The sequence below is a fragment of the Chlorocebus sabaeus genome, chromosome 24 (genome assembly GCF_047675955.1).
Source record: "Chlorocebus sabaeus isolate Y175 chromosome 24, mChlSab1.0.hap1, whole genome shotgun sequence".
NCBI classification, from domain to species: domain Eukaryota; kingdom Metazoa; phylum Chordata; class Mammalia; order Primates; family Cercopithecidae; genus Chlorocebus; species Chlorocebus sabaeus.
The window spans coordinates 40,503,869-40,524,234 of record NC_132927.1 but is presented as its reverse complement, the minus strand read 5'-3'; the positions used below and the strand labels follow the sequence as shown (position 1 = coordinate 40,524,234).

Genomic DNA, 20,366 nt, shown 5'->3' with positions numbered 1-20,366 from the left:
TATGTAGCAATAACACTCAAATCTTACAGCTCTGATAAACTATTAGGAATGGGAAGAAAACAACGGAGAAGGCATTCTTCATTTGAGGCTGAACTTTTAAATACTAAGTAATATTAAGTACTTAGCACTTAGGTGTACTAAAAAAAAAAAAAAAGTCCACGCAAAAACCAAAACCTTAAATTGTGAAATAATATGGACATGGAAAATAAAGATTTGACATTTTCAACTCAAAATTCAAACATTTTACAATGTTTTACTGATTTGGCTCATGTGACTTATTTTGGGATTTCCAGTTATTCTTTTGAAACTGCTATTTAACATGCTTTGTGCTTCTCTGTGGGAGGGCACAAACACAGTTATGCCCATTACTGTGCTTCCTCCCATTTGTAATTTCCTGCCAATAATGCACCGTGCCAAGCTCTGGTTAATTTACCTGAAGGTTCTCCACCTGGCATCTCAAGGCCTCCAACGATAACACCACAGGCTTGCTGTGTTCCATGCAGTACCAGAATCGGATTGTCATCATATTCACTTCATCATAGAGTTGATCATAAATCTTCCACTCCTGTAAAACCGACTGCATGGAGGTTTTGAGCTGATTGACCTAGACAAAAAGTGGAAACGTACTGATTTAGAAAATCACTGAGAAGACATGCTCTCCAATGAATCTACCATTGTGTCTAATTTAGTTATTGCAATTTGAGAGTCTTGAAGGATCACCAGTGATTAACTGAAGGTGGAAAGGGTAGGTCAATGCCTAAGAAAATATCAGAGACGGCTGTTTTATAATGAGTGAATGAAAAAGAGCCCAAAGATCAGAAGGATCAGCACTGAAAGAGTTCAGACTAGGAAAAGACAGCCCAGGGAAAGAACACTGGCAGAGTATTAGAATTTATGAGTGCAAGGTTCAGTTATATTCTATTAGCTTTCTGACTTTACGTAACTTATTGAACCCTAGAGTCAGTTTCCTCATCCACAAAACAGAGATAATAATTGAAAACACAAATAAAATAATGTCTGTGAAAATGCTCTGACAACAGCACAACATTATAATTGTAAGATAGTACCTGGCACTTAAGTCTGATTATTACTATACAGCAAGCACCAATTGGAGAGGAATATGCTCTACCCAAACAATAGGCAAGTGCCAAAGCAGGAGGCAATGCAATGGTGGGTGTATTTTGTCCACTGCTATGTTCTGATAATGATGAAAAAAGTCCAAGCATTTTGTTGCATATAGAAAATGATCTCAGATACAATAAAGAATATGTAAAGAAAACTTACAACTCAATGATAAAAAGACAGATACACCAACCAAAAATTGGGCAAAGGATGTGACTAAACATTTCTCCAAAGAACATATACAAATGGTCAATAAACAGATGAAAAGATACTTAACATCCACAGTCATTAGGGAAACCTAAATCAAAACCACAATGAGATATTATTTCACATCCACTTTGATGGCCATAATCAAAAAGTCGGATAATAATGTGCTGGTGACAATGTGGAAAAACCGGAATCCTTACACATTGTTGGTGGGAATGTAAAATGGTATAGTCACTGTGGAAAACAGCTAGACAGTTCCTCAAAAAATTACATAGAGTTGCCATATGACCTAACAATTGTACTCTTAGATATACACACAAGAGAATGAAAAGCATATGTTCACATAAAAACCTGATACGAATGTTCATAGCAGCATGACTCATGAGAGCCTAAAAATGGAAACAACCCATATGTTCTTCAACTGATGAAGAGATAAACTAAATCTGGTATATCCATACAAAGGAAAATTAGTCAGCCATAAAAAGAAATGAAGTACTGTGAGTACTACAACACTGATGATCTTGAAAACATTATGCTTAGTGAAGGAAGCCAGATCCAAAAGGCTACGTAGCATAAGATTCTATTTATATAAAACGTCCAGAATAGGTAAATCCATAAGAAGGTAGACTAGCGGCTGCCAGGGACTGGAGAAGGGGAAAAGTGGGGAGTGACTGCCAATGGGTATGGAGGTTTCTTTTGGAGTAATGAAAATGTTCTGTAATGAGACAGTGGTGATGGCTGCGTATCTCTGTGCATATGCTAAACACTACTGAACTGTACCTTAGAAGGTGAATTTTATGGTATGTGAATTATATCTCAATTTTTAATAAGGATCTGGGTTGAAATGGAATGTGATCACTATAGGGGCTCAACAGGCCATCTTTATGGGTAGTGTGATGTGAACTTTGGGTACAATCATACGGCTCTGCACTCAGACCCTATTTTCTGCTTAACAACTACAGGGAAAACTGGTACATCCACGGTGACAGGGAGGCTCCTCAATCTCTGGCCCAAACAGGGCTGGATAAAAACAAAAGCGGATGCTAAAATGTGAGTTTCATGATGGCAACTATGTGGGCCAAATGTCTTTATAAGGGCAGGATGGCTCAGAAAAAGAAACCAAGTTATTTAGTTAAGAAAATAAAGAAGAAGGCCAGGTGTGGTGGCTCACAGCTGTAATCCCAGCACTTTGGGAGGCTGAGGTGGGTGGATCACCTGAGGTCAGGAGTTCAAGACCAGCCTGGCCAACATGGTGAAACCCTGTCTCTACTAATAATACAAAAATTAGCCAGGCGTGGTGGCACACACTTGTAATCCCAGCTACTCGGGAGGCTGAGGCAGGAGAATCTTTTGAACCTGGGAGGTAGAAGTTGCAGTGAGCTGAGATCGTGCTACTGCCCTCCAGCCTGGGCAACAAGAGTGAAACTCTGTCTCCAGAAAAAAAAAAAAAAGAAAGAAAGAAAAAAAAAAGAAAGAGGAAAGGTAAGGAAGGAATTCCTCATCGATATACATTTTTTGCCAGAAACGATCTCAGATCTATCTGGGTGGCAGCGATAATTCTAGCACAAAGTACCGCATCATCCCAGAGCCCACAGGTACATATCAACACAAGAACTGCCATGGCTCCTGTTGCACGAGGCCTTTGCAGCTTCCACAGATAAAGGTGGTGGAACTTCTGGCACCTTGAAGGCCTCCTGGCCTTATAATAAAGCTTCATGGAAAAGACATAGTACACATGATTTGAGGGAAAGGGTAAGAAAATCATCAAGTAATTTTCTTTCATCATTCACTACACTAAAAACAAGCCGGAGGAGTATTTTCAAAATGTTCAAACTGGGGTCATCAGTAGGGCAGCATTTATTGAGCACTGCATAGGTATCAGTATTAAGATAGAAATAAATGAGTAGGTGTTATCCCCATTTTACAGACCAGAAAATCGAGGCTTAGAGATGTTAAGTAACCTGACTGAAGATACAGATCAAAAATGGTGCCGCCAGGATCCTTATTTAGGCAGAAACTGCAAAGCCCTTGCTCTTAAACACTAGGCTATATTGACTCTTGTTTACCCCTGGGCTCAAGTAATCCTCCCATCTTGGACTCCCGAATAGCTGGGATTACAGGTGCATACCACCACACCCGGCTAACTTTATTTACTTTTTGTAGAGATGGGGTCTTACTCTGTTGCACAGGCTGTTCTTGAACTCCTGGTCTCAAGCGATCCTCCTACCTTGGCCTCCCAAAGTGCTGAGATTACAGGTGTGAGCCACTGGGCCAGGCCTACATTGACTCTTGCCAGCTTATAGATGGATGATCTGTGCCTCACGCCTTCTGCATTTTTTTTTTTTTTAGTTTATTGAGATATAATTCATGTACCATACAATTCATCTATTTAAAATGTGTAATCTCCACAATTTTAGAACACTTTCATGACTGAAAAGAAACTGCATACCTGTTAGCAGTCACTCCTCATTCTCCCCCAGCCACTAATCTGCCTTCTGTCTTTTTAGATTTGTCCATTCTGGATATTCCATGTAAACAGAATCAAACAATATGTGACCTTTTGTGACTGGCTTTTTTCACTTACCATAATGTTTCCAAGATCATCAGTGTTGTAGTATATATCAGTACTACTTCATTCCTTTTGTATGGATAGATCACATTTTCTTTATATTAATTAATAGATGGACATTTGGGTTGTTTACACTTTCTGGCTATCATGACTCATGCTATGAATATTCACATATAAGTTTTTGGTGTGGACATGTTTTCATTTATCTTGGGCTATCTATGGAGGAGTGGAATTGCTAAGTTGCATGGTAACTTTACGTTTAACCATTTGAGGAACTGCCAGACTCTTTTCCAACTCCATGGAACCCTGCCAGCAGTTTGTGAGGGTTACAATGTCTCCACATCCACATGAACACTTCTTACTATCTGTCTTTTTGTTATAGCTATCCTAGTGGGTGGGAAGTGGTATTTCTTTGTGGCGTTGATTTTCATTTCCTTGATGGTTAGTGACACTGAACATCTTTTCAATGTGCTTTTTGGCCATCTGTATTATCTTCTTTACAGAAATGTCTAATCAGATCATTTGTCTTTTTTTTTTTTTTTGGAGACAGGGTCTCCCTGTGCTGCCCAGGCTAGAGTGCAGTGGCGTGGTCTAGCCTCATTGCTCTTTCTGCCTCCCAGGCACAGGTGATCCTCCTGCCTCAGCCTCCTAAGTAGCTGGCACTACAGGCACTAACCACTACACCTAGCTAATTTTTTCTATTTTTGGTAGAGACAGGGTTTTGCCACGTTGGTCAGGCTGGTCTTAAACTGCTGAGTTCAAGCAATCCGCCCACCTCGGCCTCCCACAGTGCTGGGATTACAGGCCTGAGCTACTGAGCCTGGCTTGTATCCAATTTTTTCATTTGGTCATTTTTCCTTTTATTATCAAGTTGTGATAAATCTTCATATATTCTAGGTTTAAGTCCCTTATCAAATATATGATTTATAAATACTTTTTTCCCAATCTGTGGTTTGCCTTTTTTACTTTTTTGATGCTGTGCTTTAAAACATCAAAGTGTTTAGTTTTGATGAAGTCCAATTTATCTATTTTTTTCTTTGATGGCTTACGAGTTTGGTGTCATATCTAGGAAACCCCTGCCTAATCCACGAAGTCATGAAGATTTACACCTATGTTTTCTTCTAACAGTTTTATACTTTTAGCTCTAATACTTACATCTTTTTTCTTTTCAATACAAATGGGGGTCTTGCTGTGTTGCCCAGGCTAGTCTTGAACTCCTTGCCTCAAATGATCTCCCACCTCAGTGTCCCAAAGTGTTGGGATTACAGGCATGAACCACCATGTCTGGCCTGCATTTATGCCTTTGATCTATTTTGAGTTAATTTTTGTATATTGTACGAATGTAGAGGTCTAACTTCATTATTTTACATGTGGATATATGGTGTACCAGCACCATTTTTCAAGAAAATGTTTTCCCTCATTAAATTGTCTCAGAATCCTTGTTGAAAATCAATTGACTATAAATGTGAGGGCTTATTTCTGGACTCTCAATTCCATTCCAAGTATATATATGTCTATCCTTATGACAGTACTATCTGCATGTTTTCACATGCATTATATCATTTAATTTTCTCTATATATTTTTATCATATTGTAATTATCTGTTCACGTGTGTTTCTTCCACTAGCCTATGAGCTCTTTGAGGGTAGGATTCATTTATTTTCTTGTTTATCTTTGTAACCCGGGCAGTGAGCAAAGTACCTCACACAATGTATGCTTAACAAATGACTGAATAAGCTCATCCCTATTTTTCTGCTAGATTCCTGGGGGAATGGGGACTGAGGAATGAGGCTGAGTGTTGCCTATGGATTTTGTGCAGGTTATTCCCTATCACCTCTTGGTACAAATGGTTGAAAGTAGATTTTAGTAGGTGACAATCCACAATGAAGGTTCTCTAGGAAACATGGACACATCTGTAATTGATGGTATAGATTATACCATTGATAGATTATACCAATTGATTGGTATAATCGGTTAGTATTTTTAGTTCTCTTCCTCTGTTCTGGGAAAATGTCAAGGTTGCAATGTCGAGAGATGCCTGAGTTTGCTCTCTTTTGGTGCCCTCCTCCTGGAAGGGGTAAAATGCTGACACTGACATGCCTTTTGTAAGATTATTAGATGTCTTGCCCGCTTTCTTCCTTTATACTCCCTCTTCAACACCATGTAGTGTTTCTTTCAACCTTTAGAGTCCTCCTGGAGCTGACTATGCTCCTAGCTCAGAGAGGCTGCAGGACACAGGATCACTTCCTCCCTGAGGCAGCTCCCTGAACATGGAGACACTGGTTCATCACTGTTTCTGTGTATCTTGCCAGGAAACAATGCCAGATACTCTGTTGGGTTTGGGGTATGGAGATATTTATGTCTGTGTGAGTACATTAGACAAAACAAAGATAACTATGTGGATTTGCAGCCTGTCCATGACGTTGGAATTGGTGGCTTTTCCTCTAATTATTCAGTGCATAAAATGGGACTTGTAATGCTTCTCTCTAACTTACTTCACTTATTTTTCTCAGCAACTTTTCAGTGTTTGGTATAGAGTCTCCACGACTAAAGGACGAAAACAACAACAACAACAAATAAAATAAAAGAAGAATATGTGGCTGGGCGCGGTGGCTCACACCTGTAATCCCAGCACTTTGGGAGGCCGAGACGGGCGGATCACGAGGTCAGGAGATCGAGACCATCCTGGTTAACATGGTGAAACCCCGTCTCTACTAAAAAATACAAAAATCTAGCTGGGCGAGGTGGCGGGCGCTTGTAGTCCCAGCTACTCGGGAGGCTGAGGCAGGAGAATGGTGTAAACTCGGGAGGCGGAGCTTGCAGTGAGCCGAGATCCGGCCACTGCACTTCAGCCTGGGCAACAGAGCAAGACTCTGTCTCAAAAAAAAAAAAAAAAAAAAGTGAAGAGAAATAGCACATTTCAAATGAATTCTAGTACCTGAGTGAGAACACCGCTTCTCTTTTGAAATAACCCATCAATTCGGGATGCTGTATCTTCTAACAATGGCATTGCCCCACTCTCCAAAGTCAGATAACTTTGTTTCAACTCATCCAGTGCTTTGGATTTAATTGCAAGTTGATTTTCTGTATCCTGGAAGGGTAACAGGAAAAGGTTTTCAATGCACAATATTAGAAAACAAACAATAAGGTGTCAGAGACAGGTGTTCACTCTTTCCAAGTAAAAATGCCATTAGATTATATAATTAAATAGCATTACATCAAAGACATTTAAATCATAATACTCTTAGTTCAATTACATATGACACAAGTCTGTATTTTAGGAGAATCTAGGCAACACGTCTGAACCATCATGGCAGAGCAGAAAGGATGCTGGTCTGAGATCTGGTCCCCATTCCACGTCTGCCCTGCACTGGCTGTTTGACCAGGCGTAAGTCATCAAACCTATGCGTCTCCATTTTTTCATTTGGAAAAAGTGATGATACCCCACACCATGTGTACCAAGGCCAAGCTGAGAACTCAAATAAAATCACAAGCAGGAAGGTGCCTTTAAACCATGTAGCATCATATAAATGACAGACGATACAACTGTTGGTAGTTCAGTAATAACTTTAATCATTTTCTATCTCTTAGTTTATTAATTCACTCATAAGAGGCACCTTGACCTGGTCTACTCTTTATAGACACATTTTTAAAAACCTACAGGATCCCTCTACTACAAAGGACACCATGGAGCCAGCGGTCCGAAAACAGAGATGAATGAGGCCAGCAGCAACACTGCCATTCTACTTAGAGGAAGGACGGTAGGAGCTGCTTATTTGTCCTTCTCAGGACTGCAGTTGAAATCCAACTTGGAAAAAGTTTAAACTTTTAAAAAATTATTAAAGCATTACATGCTCATTACAAAACTACTGGAAAACACAAGAGATCTTTGGCATTCAGAGGGATTCATTATGAATTTCCCTCAAGTCTCCCAATTCACTAATTTGGGACACGCTTCTGCATACTTTCTTTAGCATTACATTTCTATCCAGATGCATGTGTTCTGAATGTATGGCCTCAAGTTAACGACCCTTCGCTCATATTTTATTTCTCTCTTGAAAATTGCTTAGGATGAGGATCCCAGCTTTTTTTTTTTAATCCTTTGTAAGAATCACTACATGGTCCATAAGGAAAGAGAAACATGAGTGCCTCGTGGGCATGGGGTAGCTGAGCAGGTGGTTGGGTTTGTACCCTGGTGAGGGACGAGCTCCCTCGTGCTAGCCTCACAGCGGAGCACTGAAATCCAGTCCAGCAAAACTGCCAGATTACCACATGTGAGGAGCCCTCAGGTCACTCTTGGAATGTGGAAATCACAAACTCTAAATCAATGAATGTCAGGGATCTTCTGGACTGGAAAGTAGAAAAAGGGAAAATAAATCTGTTCCATAAGAAACTAGGCTAGGGTTGGGAGTAAGAATGGATGACGAGAGAATGGAGCTGGAGGAATTTTCCACTATATGACCCTCTATGCTTTTAGAATTTAGAGCCACATGAATATATAGCATATTAACAGAAAACCTCTCACTGTCGTAACCATCCACCCATACTAACATGTGGGTGAATTTATGAAATATTCTTCTTCTGGACTGGTTACAAAGGCGCCCAGGAAACAAAACGGCTTCTCTGAAATAGCCTTTGCCAATGAGATTCAGTCAGCTGCTGCCTCTGTCCATCTCTGCCACCCTAACTCGCTCCCTCACACCCTGACAGCCTTATTTATTAGCATGTTTCTTTTATCACAGGTTTAAATCTAACTTTTTTCATCTGCAAAGTTATAACTGAAAACACTTTAAGAATATTCAATCACTTTCTTTCTTTCAATTTATAAAACAGTCTCTCCTAAAGGCTCAACTAACTAGAGATTTCTTAAAACACTTATTTACTAATAAGCTGTCATAATTCCCCGATAATTTAAAGGAAACTGATGAGAAATGACTACATAGCAGACAAAAGGAAATAACACACACACACACACACACACACACACACACACACACACACTTCAAAAATGGCAGCATAAACAACAGCCATGCTGGGCATGGTGGCTCATGCCTGTAATCTCAGCACTTTGGGAGGCCAAGGCAGGCGGATCACTTGAGCCCAGGAGTTTGAGAGCAGCCTGGGAAACATGACAAAACTCTGTCTTTACAAAAAAAATACAAAAATTAGCTGGGTGTGGTGGCACGCGCCTGTAGTCCCAGCTACTTGAGAGGCTGAGGCAGGAGGATCCTTTTTTTTTTTGAGACAGAGTCTTGCTCTGTCACCCAGACTTAAGTGGGGATGATCTTGGCTCACTGAAAACTCCACCTCCGGGATTCAAGCCATTTTCCTGCCTCAGTCTCCCAAGTAGCTGAGACTACAGGCATGTGCCACCATGCCCAGCTAATTTTTGTATTTTTAGTAGAGATGGGGGTTATCATGTTGGCCAGGCTGGTCTCGAACTCCTGACTTCAAGTGATTCGCCTGCCTCGGCCTCCCAAAGTCCTGGGATTACAGGCGTGAGCCACTGCGCCCAGCGTAGGAGGATCTCTTAAGCCTAGGAGCATAAGGCTGCAGTGAGTTATGACTGCACCACTGCACTCCAGCCTGGGTGACAGAGTGAGACTGTATCAAAAACAAACAAACAAACAAACAAAAGCCACGGCAACAGCAGCACACGAACACCCACACATGGTGGGGCTGCTTGTTTCTTTTGCTCTGCAGAATAATACGGATTTGGCCCAGTGGTCCTGTCATCTGACCTTGCTTCACTGAGGCCTAACAGTACCCTTCAAGTTTCCCAACTCCCACTTCACCAGCAAATTAATGTCTTACTTTAAATTCTAATTTGCTACATATAAATCAGGGTAGAATTAAAAACAATCTTTTGCTAATTATGGAGATTGACTAGAATTTGCAAGTCCTGTTTTTCTATTCTGTGAGAACCAGTGTTAAATATTTTTAAAATACCTAAATTCCTCTGACTTTACCATGAACATAGTTCTTTAAGAAGCTGTGCTTGCTTATATATAGAGGCATCAAACTTGAGGGATTAACAACCTCATCTCAAACCTCCCCACTCTAGTCAACTACACAATTTGCCTTGATAATTATAATATGTCAAACGTGGCCTTTTCCCAGTCACCAATGACTTTTAGAAGCCCTTCAGAATATTTCAAATCCTAATGTCTTCATGTTTCATCAACTCCAATCCTTAACTTTTCTAGAGTAAAGCCACTTTAGGAAGCTTACCTGAACTGAAGCATTCTACCCTGGGAGAAGTCATTAAAGTATACATCAATCATTTTCATCATTTTCTTTTCCTTTTTTTCAGTTCTTTCTTTTTGTTTTGTTTTTTTAGAGATGGGGTCTTACCCAGGCTGGAGTACAGTGGCGTGATCATGGCTTACTGCTCGAACCCTGAACTCCTGGGCTCAAGTGATCCTCCTGCTTCAGGCTCCCAAGCAGCTAGGATTACAGGTGTACAACACTATGCCCAAATAACTTTTTTTTTTTTTTTTTTTTGTAGAGACTGGGTCTTGTTGTGTTGCCCTGGCTGGTTTTGAACTTCTGGCCTCAAGTGATCCTTCTGCCTTAGCCTCCCAAATTGCTAGGATTACAGGTGTGAGCAACTGCACCTGGTCTCATTTTAGTTATTATATGCAAAGAATAGTGGAAAAAAAAAGAGAGAGAGAGAAATTAATATTTATAGAAAAGCAGCCTTTTAGGTCCACTAATAGATACATTCAAGCAACTATTAAGCACCTATGAATTTCACAGGCAGTGACAGGTATAACAGGCCTGCTGATGTGCCAGCCTGCCTTGAGAAACCCACAGTCTGGGAGAGGACAGACCTGTGGACAGATGAGTCCAATATAGTCTCTGACACGTGATGCTACGTGGGGTGCTAGGGAAGCCTGTTTTATTTATTTGCTTCCATCTCTGCCTTCTTTATGGCCTTTTACAAAGAGGCATCCAAGAAGCAGCATAAAAATTTAAAATAGGAAGAAATGAGCTAATGGAAATGTGGGAGTTGGTAGGAAGGCACAGTTAGTGGGCATGTGGTGAGGGAGAGGGTCAGGGTGCTTTGACTGAGTCTGACAAAAGCAGAGGAGAACCTGTGTGTGGATGGTGGGGGCAAGGGGAGGGAGGTAGAAATAATTCTGCAATCAGCTGCAAATGTAATGGCACAGAGGCAAATGGGGACTGACAAGGAATGATGCTGGCCAGGCACGTCTGTAAATTTCTTTTAAAGCTCCTTGTCTCAGTCAACACTAGTCATTTTTCTAATGAGCAGAGTGAATGTTAGAAATGGTTTTCTATTGGTAAAATTAATGAATTATTATTATTATTAGAGATGGGGTCTTGCTTTGACACCCAGGTCGAACTGCAGTGGCATGATCATAGCTCACTGTTACCTTGAATTCCTGGGCTCAAAAGATACTCTTCCCTTAGTTTCTTGAGTAGCTGGGACTACAGGCATGCACCACCATGCTCGGCTAATTTTTAAATAATTTTTTGTAGATTCAAGGTCTCACCATCTTGCCTAGGCTGGTCTCGAACTCTTGGACTCAAGCAATTCTCCCACTTCGGCCTCCCAGAGGGCTGGGATTATAGACATGAGCCACTGCACCTGGCCTTAATGGCTTATTAAATAACATAATGAATATGAGAAATGGGTTCTCACTGGTAAATTTCATGTACTCAAGATCTATGGATTGGCTAAACTACTGTAGATACAATTTCCACCCCCACTCGAACAGGCTATAAGAACTGGGCATAGCCTGTTGCCTTCACCCGGTGCAATAATCCCTAAGGTAAGTCCTTATGTGGTTTTTGTATCCAGTTTTAAACTCCAAGGATTCTGGTTGCCCAATGTTGGCCATAGAAATAATGGACGCTTGTTTCTGGAATATTACTATGTCTGTCTTTCATGCAAAGCGGTGGTTGGTGCACTAAAGAGGACAGAGAGGCTTTGCTGAACTTATATAAAGTATTTTTAGAGCTTGCTTGCTAATCTGTTTTTATAGATGGTGGCATTGTGTCTGGAATTTGTTTTTTTACAACTTGGTAGTGAGGTTGTGGGAAGCATAGCTAAACTTAATCCATTTCAACCCTTGTTCAGTGGCTACAATTATCTATCAAAAAGAGAACCAACTGTGTAAGACTCGCTTGACTTAGGTATATTTGCAACTCTTTGTAGGTGAGGGACGAGAATGTCATTCTAAAACATGTGAACTTCGTTCTGTGGTCAATCTGGAGCCACTGGAGGATTTTCAAATGGAGATGGCTGTGACCCGTTGCATTTCAGAAATATCCCTCTGCAGCAATGTGGAGAATGAATCAGAAGGAAATGAGGGGGGAGGCTGGCAAGTGGGCTGGAAGCAGCTGCATGAGACAGGCCTGCACCGAGGGTGGTCTGAAGGAAGCCGGCCTAATTGAGACAGACTGGCCAGACAGTAAGGAGTAAGTCGAGAGCACCTAATGAGAAACCGGAGGTAGCGACACGCATGAAAACACCTTCTGGGCTCTGGAAAGAACCACCTGCTAGGGGACAGTTCAGCACCAGGCTGCGGAATGTAGGCTTCCAGTGAAGGAAGCACACTGACTCCAGGGTGGCTGTCAGAAGGCTAAAGTGGAGACGGCTCATGGGGAGGTGGGTACAGGATATGAGCATGTGAAAAAGCCTCTTACGGTGCTGCTGCTGCTCACATTTACGTCCAGTGCTATCCCCTAACCTCCTCAGTAGAAATGCGGTCCGGCCAGACTTTCCAGTCCTGACAGTGACTATTGCAAGGCCGTCAAACAGGAAGTGCAGAAACAGCACAGCGCGTGCTGCCTGCCATGATGGCGATGGCAGAGGTGCTTTGAATGGGCAGCAGTCATAAAGACAGTGCTAAAGCAGGATCAATGTGCAAAGACTGAGTGATTCAGCAAAGCACAGCTGAACAATGGACAACACCCTCAAGCCCAATGTGATTCAGACAGAGGTTCCAAGGGACAAGTGAACTTTTTAAAACACAGTGCATGATAGGTAGAAGAAAATCATTTTCCTCTGAAAAAACACAGAATGAAATGCTAAAAATAATGAAACCTTTAGAGTAATTTTGTGAACACTGGGAAAAATGATTAAACAGATGGAAAACTGGAAAGCATTTAAATCAAAATTCCCTTTGAGCATTTTTCCCCAAGAGTACTACTCAAAACTCTTAAGAGAGCAATACTGTAACCGTGAAAATACATTTTTCTGCTTATCATAAAAAATGGCACTTCGCAATTTCGTAAAACCCATGGGTCATTATCTAATTGACATAAGAAAATAAGTAAATATAGGGGAGCTGGAAGAGAGTCTCCACAAACTACAGCAACTTATCCTTGGGGCAAGAGAGGTGACCGAGTTGCCCCAGTTCAAGGGTTGGGCGGGACATTGTTCCCTTCCTCACCTGACAGTCCAGGAGCAGCTTCTGCACTGAGATCACACTTTCAGGTTTTTGTAAAGTTTTCAGTCTCTCTTCTTGTGCTTCCATCCAGTTGTTCAAAATCTGTATTTTATTTTCACTCTCAGTGATACTTTCCAGAAGTTGTTCTAAATGTTGTATCTAAGTGACGAATTTAACAATTACAAAAAATGTTAAAATTTATGTTTTAAAAGGTAAATGCCATGATGTTATTTTTTAAAAAACAATTTTGTTCCTTCTCAAATTTCTAATATTTCATGTAATAAGATGCTGATAACTTTTGAAATAAAGATTCATAAATCAGAAAACAGAATTAAAGCTCCTCTTAGAAAAAAAATATCATATTTCAGGTGAAAACTAATCTGCTGAGAAAGGCAGCTGTTGTGAGTTTCAGATGTGAACAAAATAAAATGTTACTAACATTTGATATTTTTCATTGAGTCATCTATTAATATATGCAAAGTGTAAGAAAAATTTCTTTCTTCAGAATTTCTGCAATAGAGTTCTTAAAAATTTCTACCGATATCAATAATAAATAATTTATCAATTCAATAAAATAATCATTGTCTTTAATGTCTGTGATTCCTCTCATTCATAATAATTTTTTTATTAGGTCATAATTATAATATACATACATTTTTATATTCTTTTTTTACAATACCTTATAAGTACTGTGTCATCACAATTTTTTTTTTTTTTTTTTTTTTTTGGAGACAGAGTCTTACTCTGTCACCCAGGCTGGAGTGCAATGGCGCAATTTTGGCTAACTGAAACCTCCGCCTTCCAGGTTCAAGTGATTCTCCTGCCTCAGCCTCCCGAGTAGCTGGGGTTACAGGCACATGCTGCCACGCCCAGCTAATTTTTGTATTTTTTTAGTAGAGACGGGGTTTCGCCATGTTGGTCAGGCTGGTCTTGAACTCCTGACCTCGTGATCTGCCTGCCTCGGCCTCCCAAAGTGCTGAGATTACAGGCATAAGCCACTGCGCCTGGCCTGTCATGACATAATTTTAAAAGGCTGCCCAGCCAGGCATAGTGGCTCATGCCTATAATCCTGGCACTTTGGGAGGCCGGGGTGGGTGTGTTACTTGAGGTCAGGAGTTCGAGACCAGCCTGACCAACATGGTGAACCCCCGACTCTACTAAAAATACAAAGATTAGCTGGGCGTGGTGGCAGGCACCTATAATATCAGCTATTTGAGAGGCTTGAGACAATTGCATGAATTTCGGGAGGTGGAGGTTGCAGTGAGCTGAGATCACACCACTGCACTGCAGCCTGGGCAACAGGGCAAGAATTCGTTTCAAAAAATAAAAATAAAAAAAGGCTGCCCCAATGTTTCATCAAATTAATACAGTATAATTTGATTAATTATTCCCCGACAGTGCGAATTAAGGCATGGTACCTTTTCACTGCTGTAAATGATGCTGAATTGAACACTCTGCGCATCATTTTCTTTTTTGAAGGACTATCTACTCAAATGTGTAAGAGGTGACTTGCTTGGTTAAGTGATAAGATTATTATTACGGTTCTTTAAATTTTCCAAATGCTTTCCAAGAGAGTACTTAAGCCATTATCAGCAATGTATGAACGTGACAGCTTTGGGTTTTGTCCTCCTCTGATTTTTTTTTCTAATGTAATTAAGTGCATTATGTTACACAGTGTTTGAGTATCTGCTAATGATATCTTTCCATGTTTATTTGCTAACTATAATTTCCTCTTTTGTGAATTGTCTGTTCATGTCCTTTGTCCATTCATGTACTTGTTTCTTAATTGTGTAAATTCATTTGTATGCATTCTCTACACAGTAAACACACCAATTATCATTATGATTATATGTAAAGTATTTTTCCAGGAATAAGTTTTCCAAATCTTTTCAAGAGTCACGGAGTGAAAAATCTACCAAAAGCCACATGCATTTTTCTTTCTTTTCATAAATCTTTTCAAAGCTGAAATAGCTTTGCACCTTTTGAACATCTGCTTTCATAGAAAATGTAAAATCTCTGATCATTTAGGAGCCTGACATAATACTTGACATGTTCCTAAATAAAATTCCTCCTCTTCGCTTGCCTCGCTCAATTTCCCACTAAGAAATCTCAAATATAAGAACTATTTTCATATTATCTTATAGGTACCAATGGAGAATGCTAAAACATAGGATTTATAAAAGGGCTATGGTTGAGATGATTATTAGGCTTAGCAATCAGTTAGTCAACTAATTGAACGTCTTTTTTGATTTTTCAGAGAGTGTATTTTATAAAGGCCAAACCACACATCCAGCTGTGACCCAGGAACACACCTTTCTATTCAGCATTCCATGTACATGGTGCCACTGGCGGTTCATCTCCCCCAGGTGCTCTGCAAACTCCGTTCTTTCATAGCGCTTGCTTTCTACATCACAGGTGCTTAGTTGAAGTAACGACTGGTTAACAAAGTCCACTATCCACTGTTTATAGTCCATTTCCATTCTAAACTCCTAAAATAAGCAAAGTTAAACACCCAAAGCAGTCATGAAAGTTGGTCAGATCAACTGGATTTCCCTTTATGTACTCAAGGGGACGCCAAGCTCCCATCCATTAATCAAGGGGTACCTGTTAGGAGTTCCTTTCTACCCTCCCCAACCTACACCAGGAGTTGGCTTTATTGGAGTAGAGATTCTTTTGGGGAATTACACAGAGATGCATTACTTTCAAATAGGCTGAAAAGTCAGAGGTGCACTGTGTGTGGCAGTTGCTATCATCTGAACCCAAATCAGGACCCAGGATATGACAAAGCTTCCTAGGGGAGGCTGCCCGTGAGCTGTGCGGGAATTCAGGGCCATCCTGAGGGCTCATGGAAACAACCAGATGGGAAACAGGAAGGAAAAGCTCTCTCAGAAAACCCAGGACACCTTTAAGGAACTCTGTCATTTAGGCAGCTTCCCTGTTCCTTCGGGGATAGGTAAAGGCCTCTCAGGTGGCTTTAGAAAGTCTGGGTGGCTTTAAGTTGTACAGCAATCCTAAACCCACGCAGGGCCAACAACATTTCTGCCAAACCTGTCATTTATTGATTTCATCTTTGCAAGCTCTAGAAGCTCTTTTGGAGACACCCAGGGGTGACAGCCATGTGGTATGTGCTAGGTTGCTACAGCCTGTGAGAATACACATGTGTAGACTTTTCAAAGATTTTACAACACACTGAAGTTAGGATGTGATGGTACATAAAAACAAAATCTTCTGCTAATATCATGCTTGGTGATTAAGCCATTCATGTTCTGCCTACCAGAAGCTAGTTCCATCAGCCTGCATGGTCTTAAAGCAATGGACCACACGTGTCACTCATCTTTGTATTCCCAGTGGCCAGCATACTGTTGAGCACACAATACATGTTTGCGTGTGGCTCATGAAATATTAAATCTACTTGAAATTAAATATCACAGAGAAGGCCACATTTATATCTCTTTGTAGAAGGATCTCAATTTTTTCTTACTCATTCTCTTACTCAAAAGAACATTTCATTAACACCTGTTAGAGGAAGGCAGGTATTGGGATAGGCGTGCTATATTTTAGTGAGGTGAAGGACAGCCCCTGGTCTCAAGAAGCTCAGTCAAGGTGGGGAGACAGGCAAGCAAACCAATAATTATAATAATGCATGATGGGAGATACTAATAGCATGATGGAGACATCTAATCCAGGAAAGTCACCTAGTCTGGCTGGGAGAGTCAGGGGTGGATTTCCAAATGAGGACAACTCGAGCTGACTTTGGAAGGATGACTAAGAGGACGTATACAGTTAAACATGGGCCCTGGCATTCCAGGTGGAAGGTGCAGCATGTACACAGCATGATGAGGGAGAGCACCAAGAACAGTTAAGGAATCAAAATCACTCTGTCAGGCAGAGCCCGTGGTTAGTGGGGGCAGTGGGGTGGGGATAAAAAGATGAGATGAAAGTCTGTTAAAAGCTTGCTTGGGTTGTCCTGCGGTGATGGGGGCTGGCAAAAGGAATTTAAGCAGAATAAAAGCAAGTCTACTAACATCTCTCTAGAATCATCCACCACGCCAGTTTCCTACCCCTAGAATTCATTTTTCGAAATTATATCCTACGTGTCCCTTTGTCCAGCATTACCCCTCTAACTGATTAGCCTTCTTGTTTCAATGAAAAGACTTCTGCTCCTTTTGCATAATTACCTTGTGCTTCTGAAGAAGATGTTTAACTTGAGATGCAGAACTTGGTGAATGCACGGAGTCTTCATCTGAAGTTTGATGCTCCACATTGTTCATCCAGCAAATCATTTCTGTGATTGCTTTACGAGATGGCAATTTCTCCATTTGAAGCTGTGAGAACAAAATGATTTCTGTTTAATTGCCTGCAGTTAACAAAATGAATCAGGGCTTCACTAAAGATGATATCTGGTTTGATAAAAGGTCTTGCTATATAATTACGCAGGTTACTCAAAAAAACAAACCCAGCATTCAAACTTAGAATAAGCGACCCCAAAACAATGACAATGACCTTCACATAAACTAACACAGTGGCAAAGATAAACTGAGAAATAAAGTAATTAAGCCTGATTTCTCTCTTAAGAAAAATCCCATTGGAGGAGGGTCCAGTAATTAAGACCTATATTCACTGGTGCCAGAGAAAAATAGGTAGTGTCAATGAAAATTATTGAGTCAGAGAAATAATTTCAAAAGAGTTGTGAGCTAACAAGTGAACATTAATTCAAATGCCGAGGCTCTAAAGACTTACCTGGTGAAGTTTTTCTTGAATATCTGGAAGTTGAGTTATGAGCATTGTCCATTTTTGTTCAAACTGTGCTAAAGAAGCTCTCAGCGTAGCTGTATCAGTTTCCTTCAGGTGAAGAAGCTGGTTCCCGGTACTTATAACAGCAGTCTTCAAGGAGGACTTTTTATCAACTTCTTTTGAAAACTCCTAAAGGAGAGTTTTAAAATTTAGAAACTTAAAATTTAAATATAGCAGAAACTAAGAGTCAGAATAACTGGCTAGTAACAATTAAACATAGTAAATATTTGAATGTGTATACACACACACACACACCCCTTTTTCCTACTGTCGGCATTATATACACAATGGGGAACAAAAGAGATGGAATGCACACCCCTCAAGAAGCTTCTCACCCAGTGGGTTAGTATTTTTAAAAATAAGTCATTATTTAAATGGTTAAGTTTTACAATAAACTATGGAACCCAACACAAAGTGCATATTAAATGAATTAATTGAAACAAGTTTGTAATTAAAATATTTAAATCTTTCCTATGTAGAGATTCTTTCAAGTATGTTGAAAACATTTATATTTTAATACCAAAGTGAGTAACCACAGCTACAAAGTATGAAAAATGGAAAAAAAACAAGAAAAGTCTAATGGAAAAGACTATGTTTCATAAGTGCATTGACCAATAATCATTACGTAATTATATTACAAGAGTAATACCTTTTTATTTCCCCCAAAATTTGGGGGATATTTTTTGAATTTTTTTCCAAAAAAATCTCAAAACAATGGAACAAAAGTTTTTTAGTAGAAATATGAATTTTGTTTACAATAATTTAAAACTATGCCTTTATTAATGTTAAACATTTATAAGTTAGTAACCTTATAAAGTTGTTTCTGGGTCTTGTATTCTTTGTATTTGTAAAACATGACCTATGTAAGTGCAAGTTTTTAGAGACTGAGTTTCACTCCTGTTGCCCAGGCTGGAGTGCAATGGCACCATCTTGCCTCACTGCAACCTCCACCCCCCAGGTTCAAGTGATTCTCCTGCCTCAGCCTCCCGAGGAGCTGGGACTACAGGCATGCGCCACCACGTCCGGCTAATTTTGTATTTTTAGTAGAGACGGGGCTTCTCCATGTTTGTCAGGCTGGTATCGAGCTCCTGACCTCAGTTGATTCACCCATCTTGGCCTCCCAAAGTGCTGGGATTACAGGCATGAGCCACTGCACCCAGTGCAAGTTTTAAATTTATATATATTTTATAGGGTCGATTAAAAATATATTTTATCATTATAAATGAATGAACAGTATAAACAGTTCTAGGTTTGAAGAATACAGCTACTATTTGCCCAAGTTTTATCCCTTATCCACAAATAAATACGAAAGACTATCACATTAACCCTGATGTTTTTTCCTTGATATTTATTTCTGGCCAGTAATATGCTATTACGACTTACAAAAAAATTGTCGATGTTGCTTCTGATTGTATCCAAGTCCTGAGGCACATTGAGGGACTGTTCTTTCCAGTAATTCAGAGTATGCTGGGAAGATTCCAACCACTTGGTTAACTGATCCGAATCTCTGCTATAACTAACAGGAGCAAAGTGAGAGAGAAGGCAGATTAGAAACATACTCTGATAATGATATGCATCACCAGCAAATTGTCTTCTTATTTTATTATATGTTTTCCTATGTTGATTAGTCCTAACATTCAGAATATCGTGACGTTAATAAGGATTATATCATGTTTTATACCATGCCCCAAGTCTGACGCCCCTGGCATTTTCTAGGACTCTCTTCATTACAGCTTAGCAAGAACAATGAGGATTTTAGGCCAGATGCGGTGGCCCACGCCTGTAATCCCAGCACTTTGGGAGGCTGAGAAGGGTGGATTGCCTGAGGTCAGGAGTTTGAGACCAGCTTGACCAACATGGTGAAACCCCGTCTCTACTAAAAAATACAAAAAAATAGCCAGGCATGGTGGCACATGTCTGTAGTCCCAGCTACTCAGGAGGCTGAGGCAGGAGAATTGTTTGAACCCGGGAGGTGGAGGTTGCAGTGAGCCAAGATTGCGCCACTGCATTCCAGCCTGGGCGACAGAGCAAGACTCTGTCTCCAAAAAAAAAAAAAAAAAAAGAACAATTAGGAAGTCTAAAGCATTCTGTTTTATTTCTTATTACAGCTATACAAAAGTACACCCAATGAAGGGGCAGAGATTTTTATTCATCAAATATCTTCTATAAATGTGTTCATATTAAAAATATAGGCCAGGCACAGTGGCTCACTCCTGTAATCCCAGCACTTTGGGATACCAAGGTGGGAGGATGGC

The 20,366-nt window shown here is 40.3% G+C and overlaps 1 protein-coding gene across 17 annotated transcripts in view; it reads right to left on the bottom strand.

Moving 5' to 3' along the window:
* Positions 1–20,366, bottom strand: part of SYNE2 (spectrin repeat containing nuclear envelope protein 2) — a 374,252-nt gene that overhangs the window by 65,975 nt on the left and 287,911 nt on the right. For 16 of the 17 annotated variants that reach the window (XM_037984103.2, XM_037984105.2, XM_037984100.2 and 13 more), the window contains 7 exons: positions 19,495–19,627; positions 18,058–18,240; positions 17,496–17,642; positions 15,630–15,806; positions 13,321–13,476; positions 6,837–6,989; positions 434–604 (listed from right to left, as the gene is read on the bottom strand). In XM_037984103.2, the coding sequence (XP_037840031.2) occupies positions 434–604; positions 6,837–6,989; positions 13,321–13,476; positions 15,630–15,806; positions 17,496–17,642; positions 18,058–18,240; positions 19,495–19,627 (1,120 nt within the window). The other variant, XM_037984118.2, reaches the window with a different exon arrangement.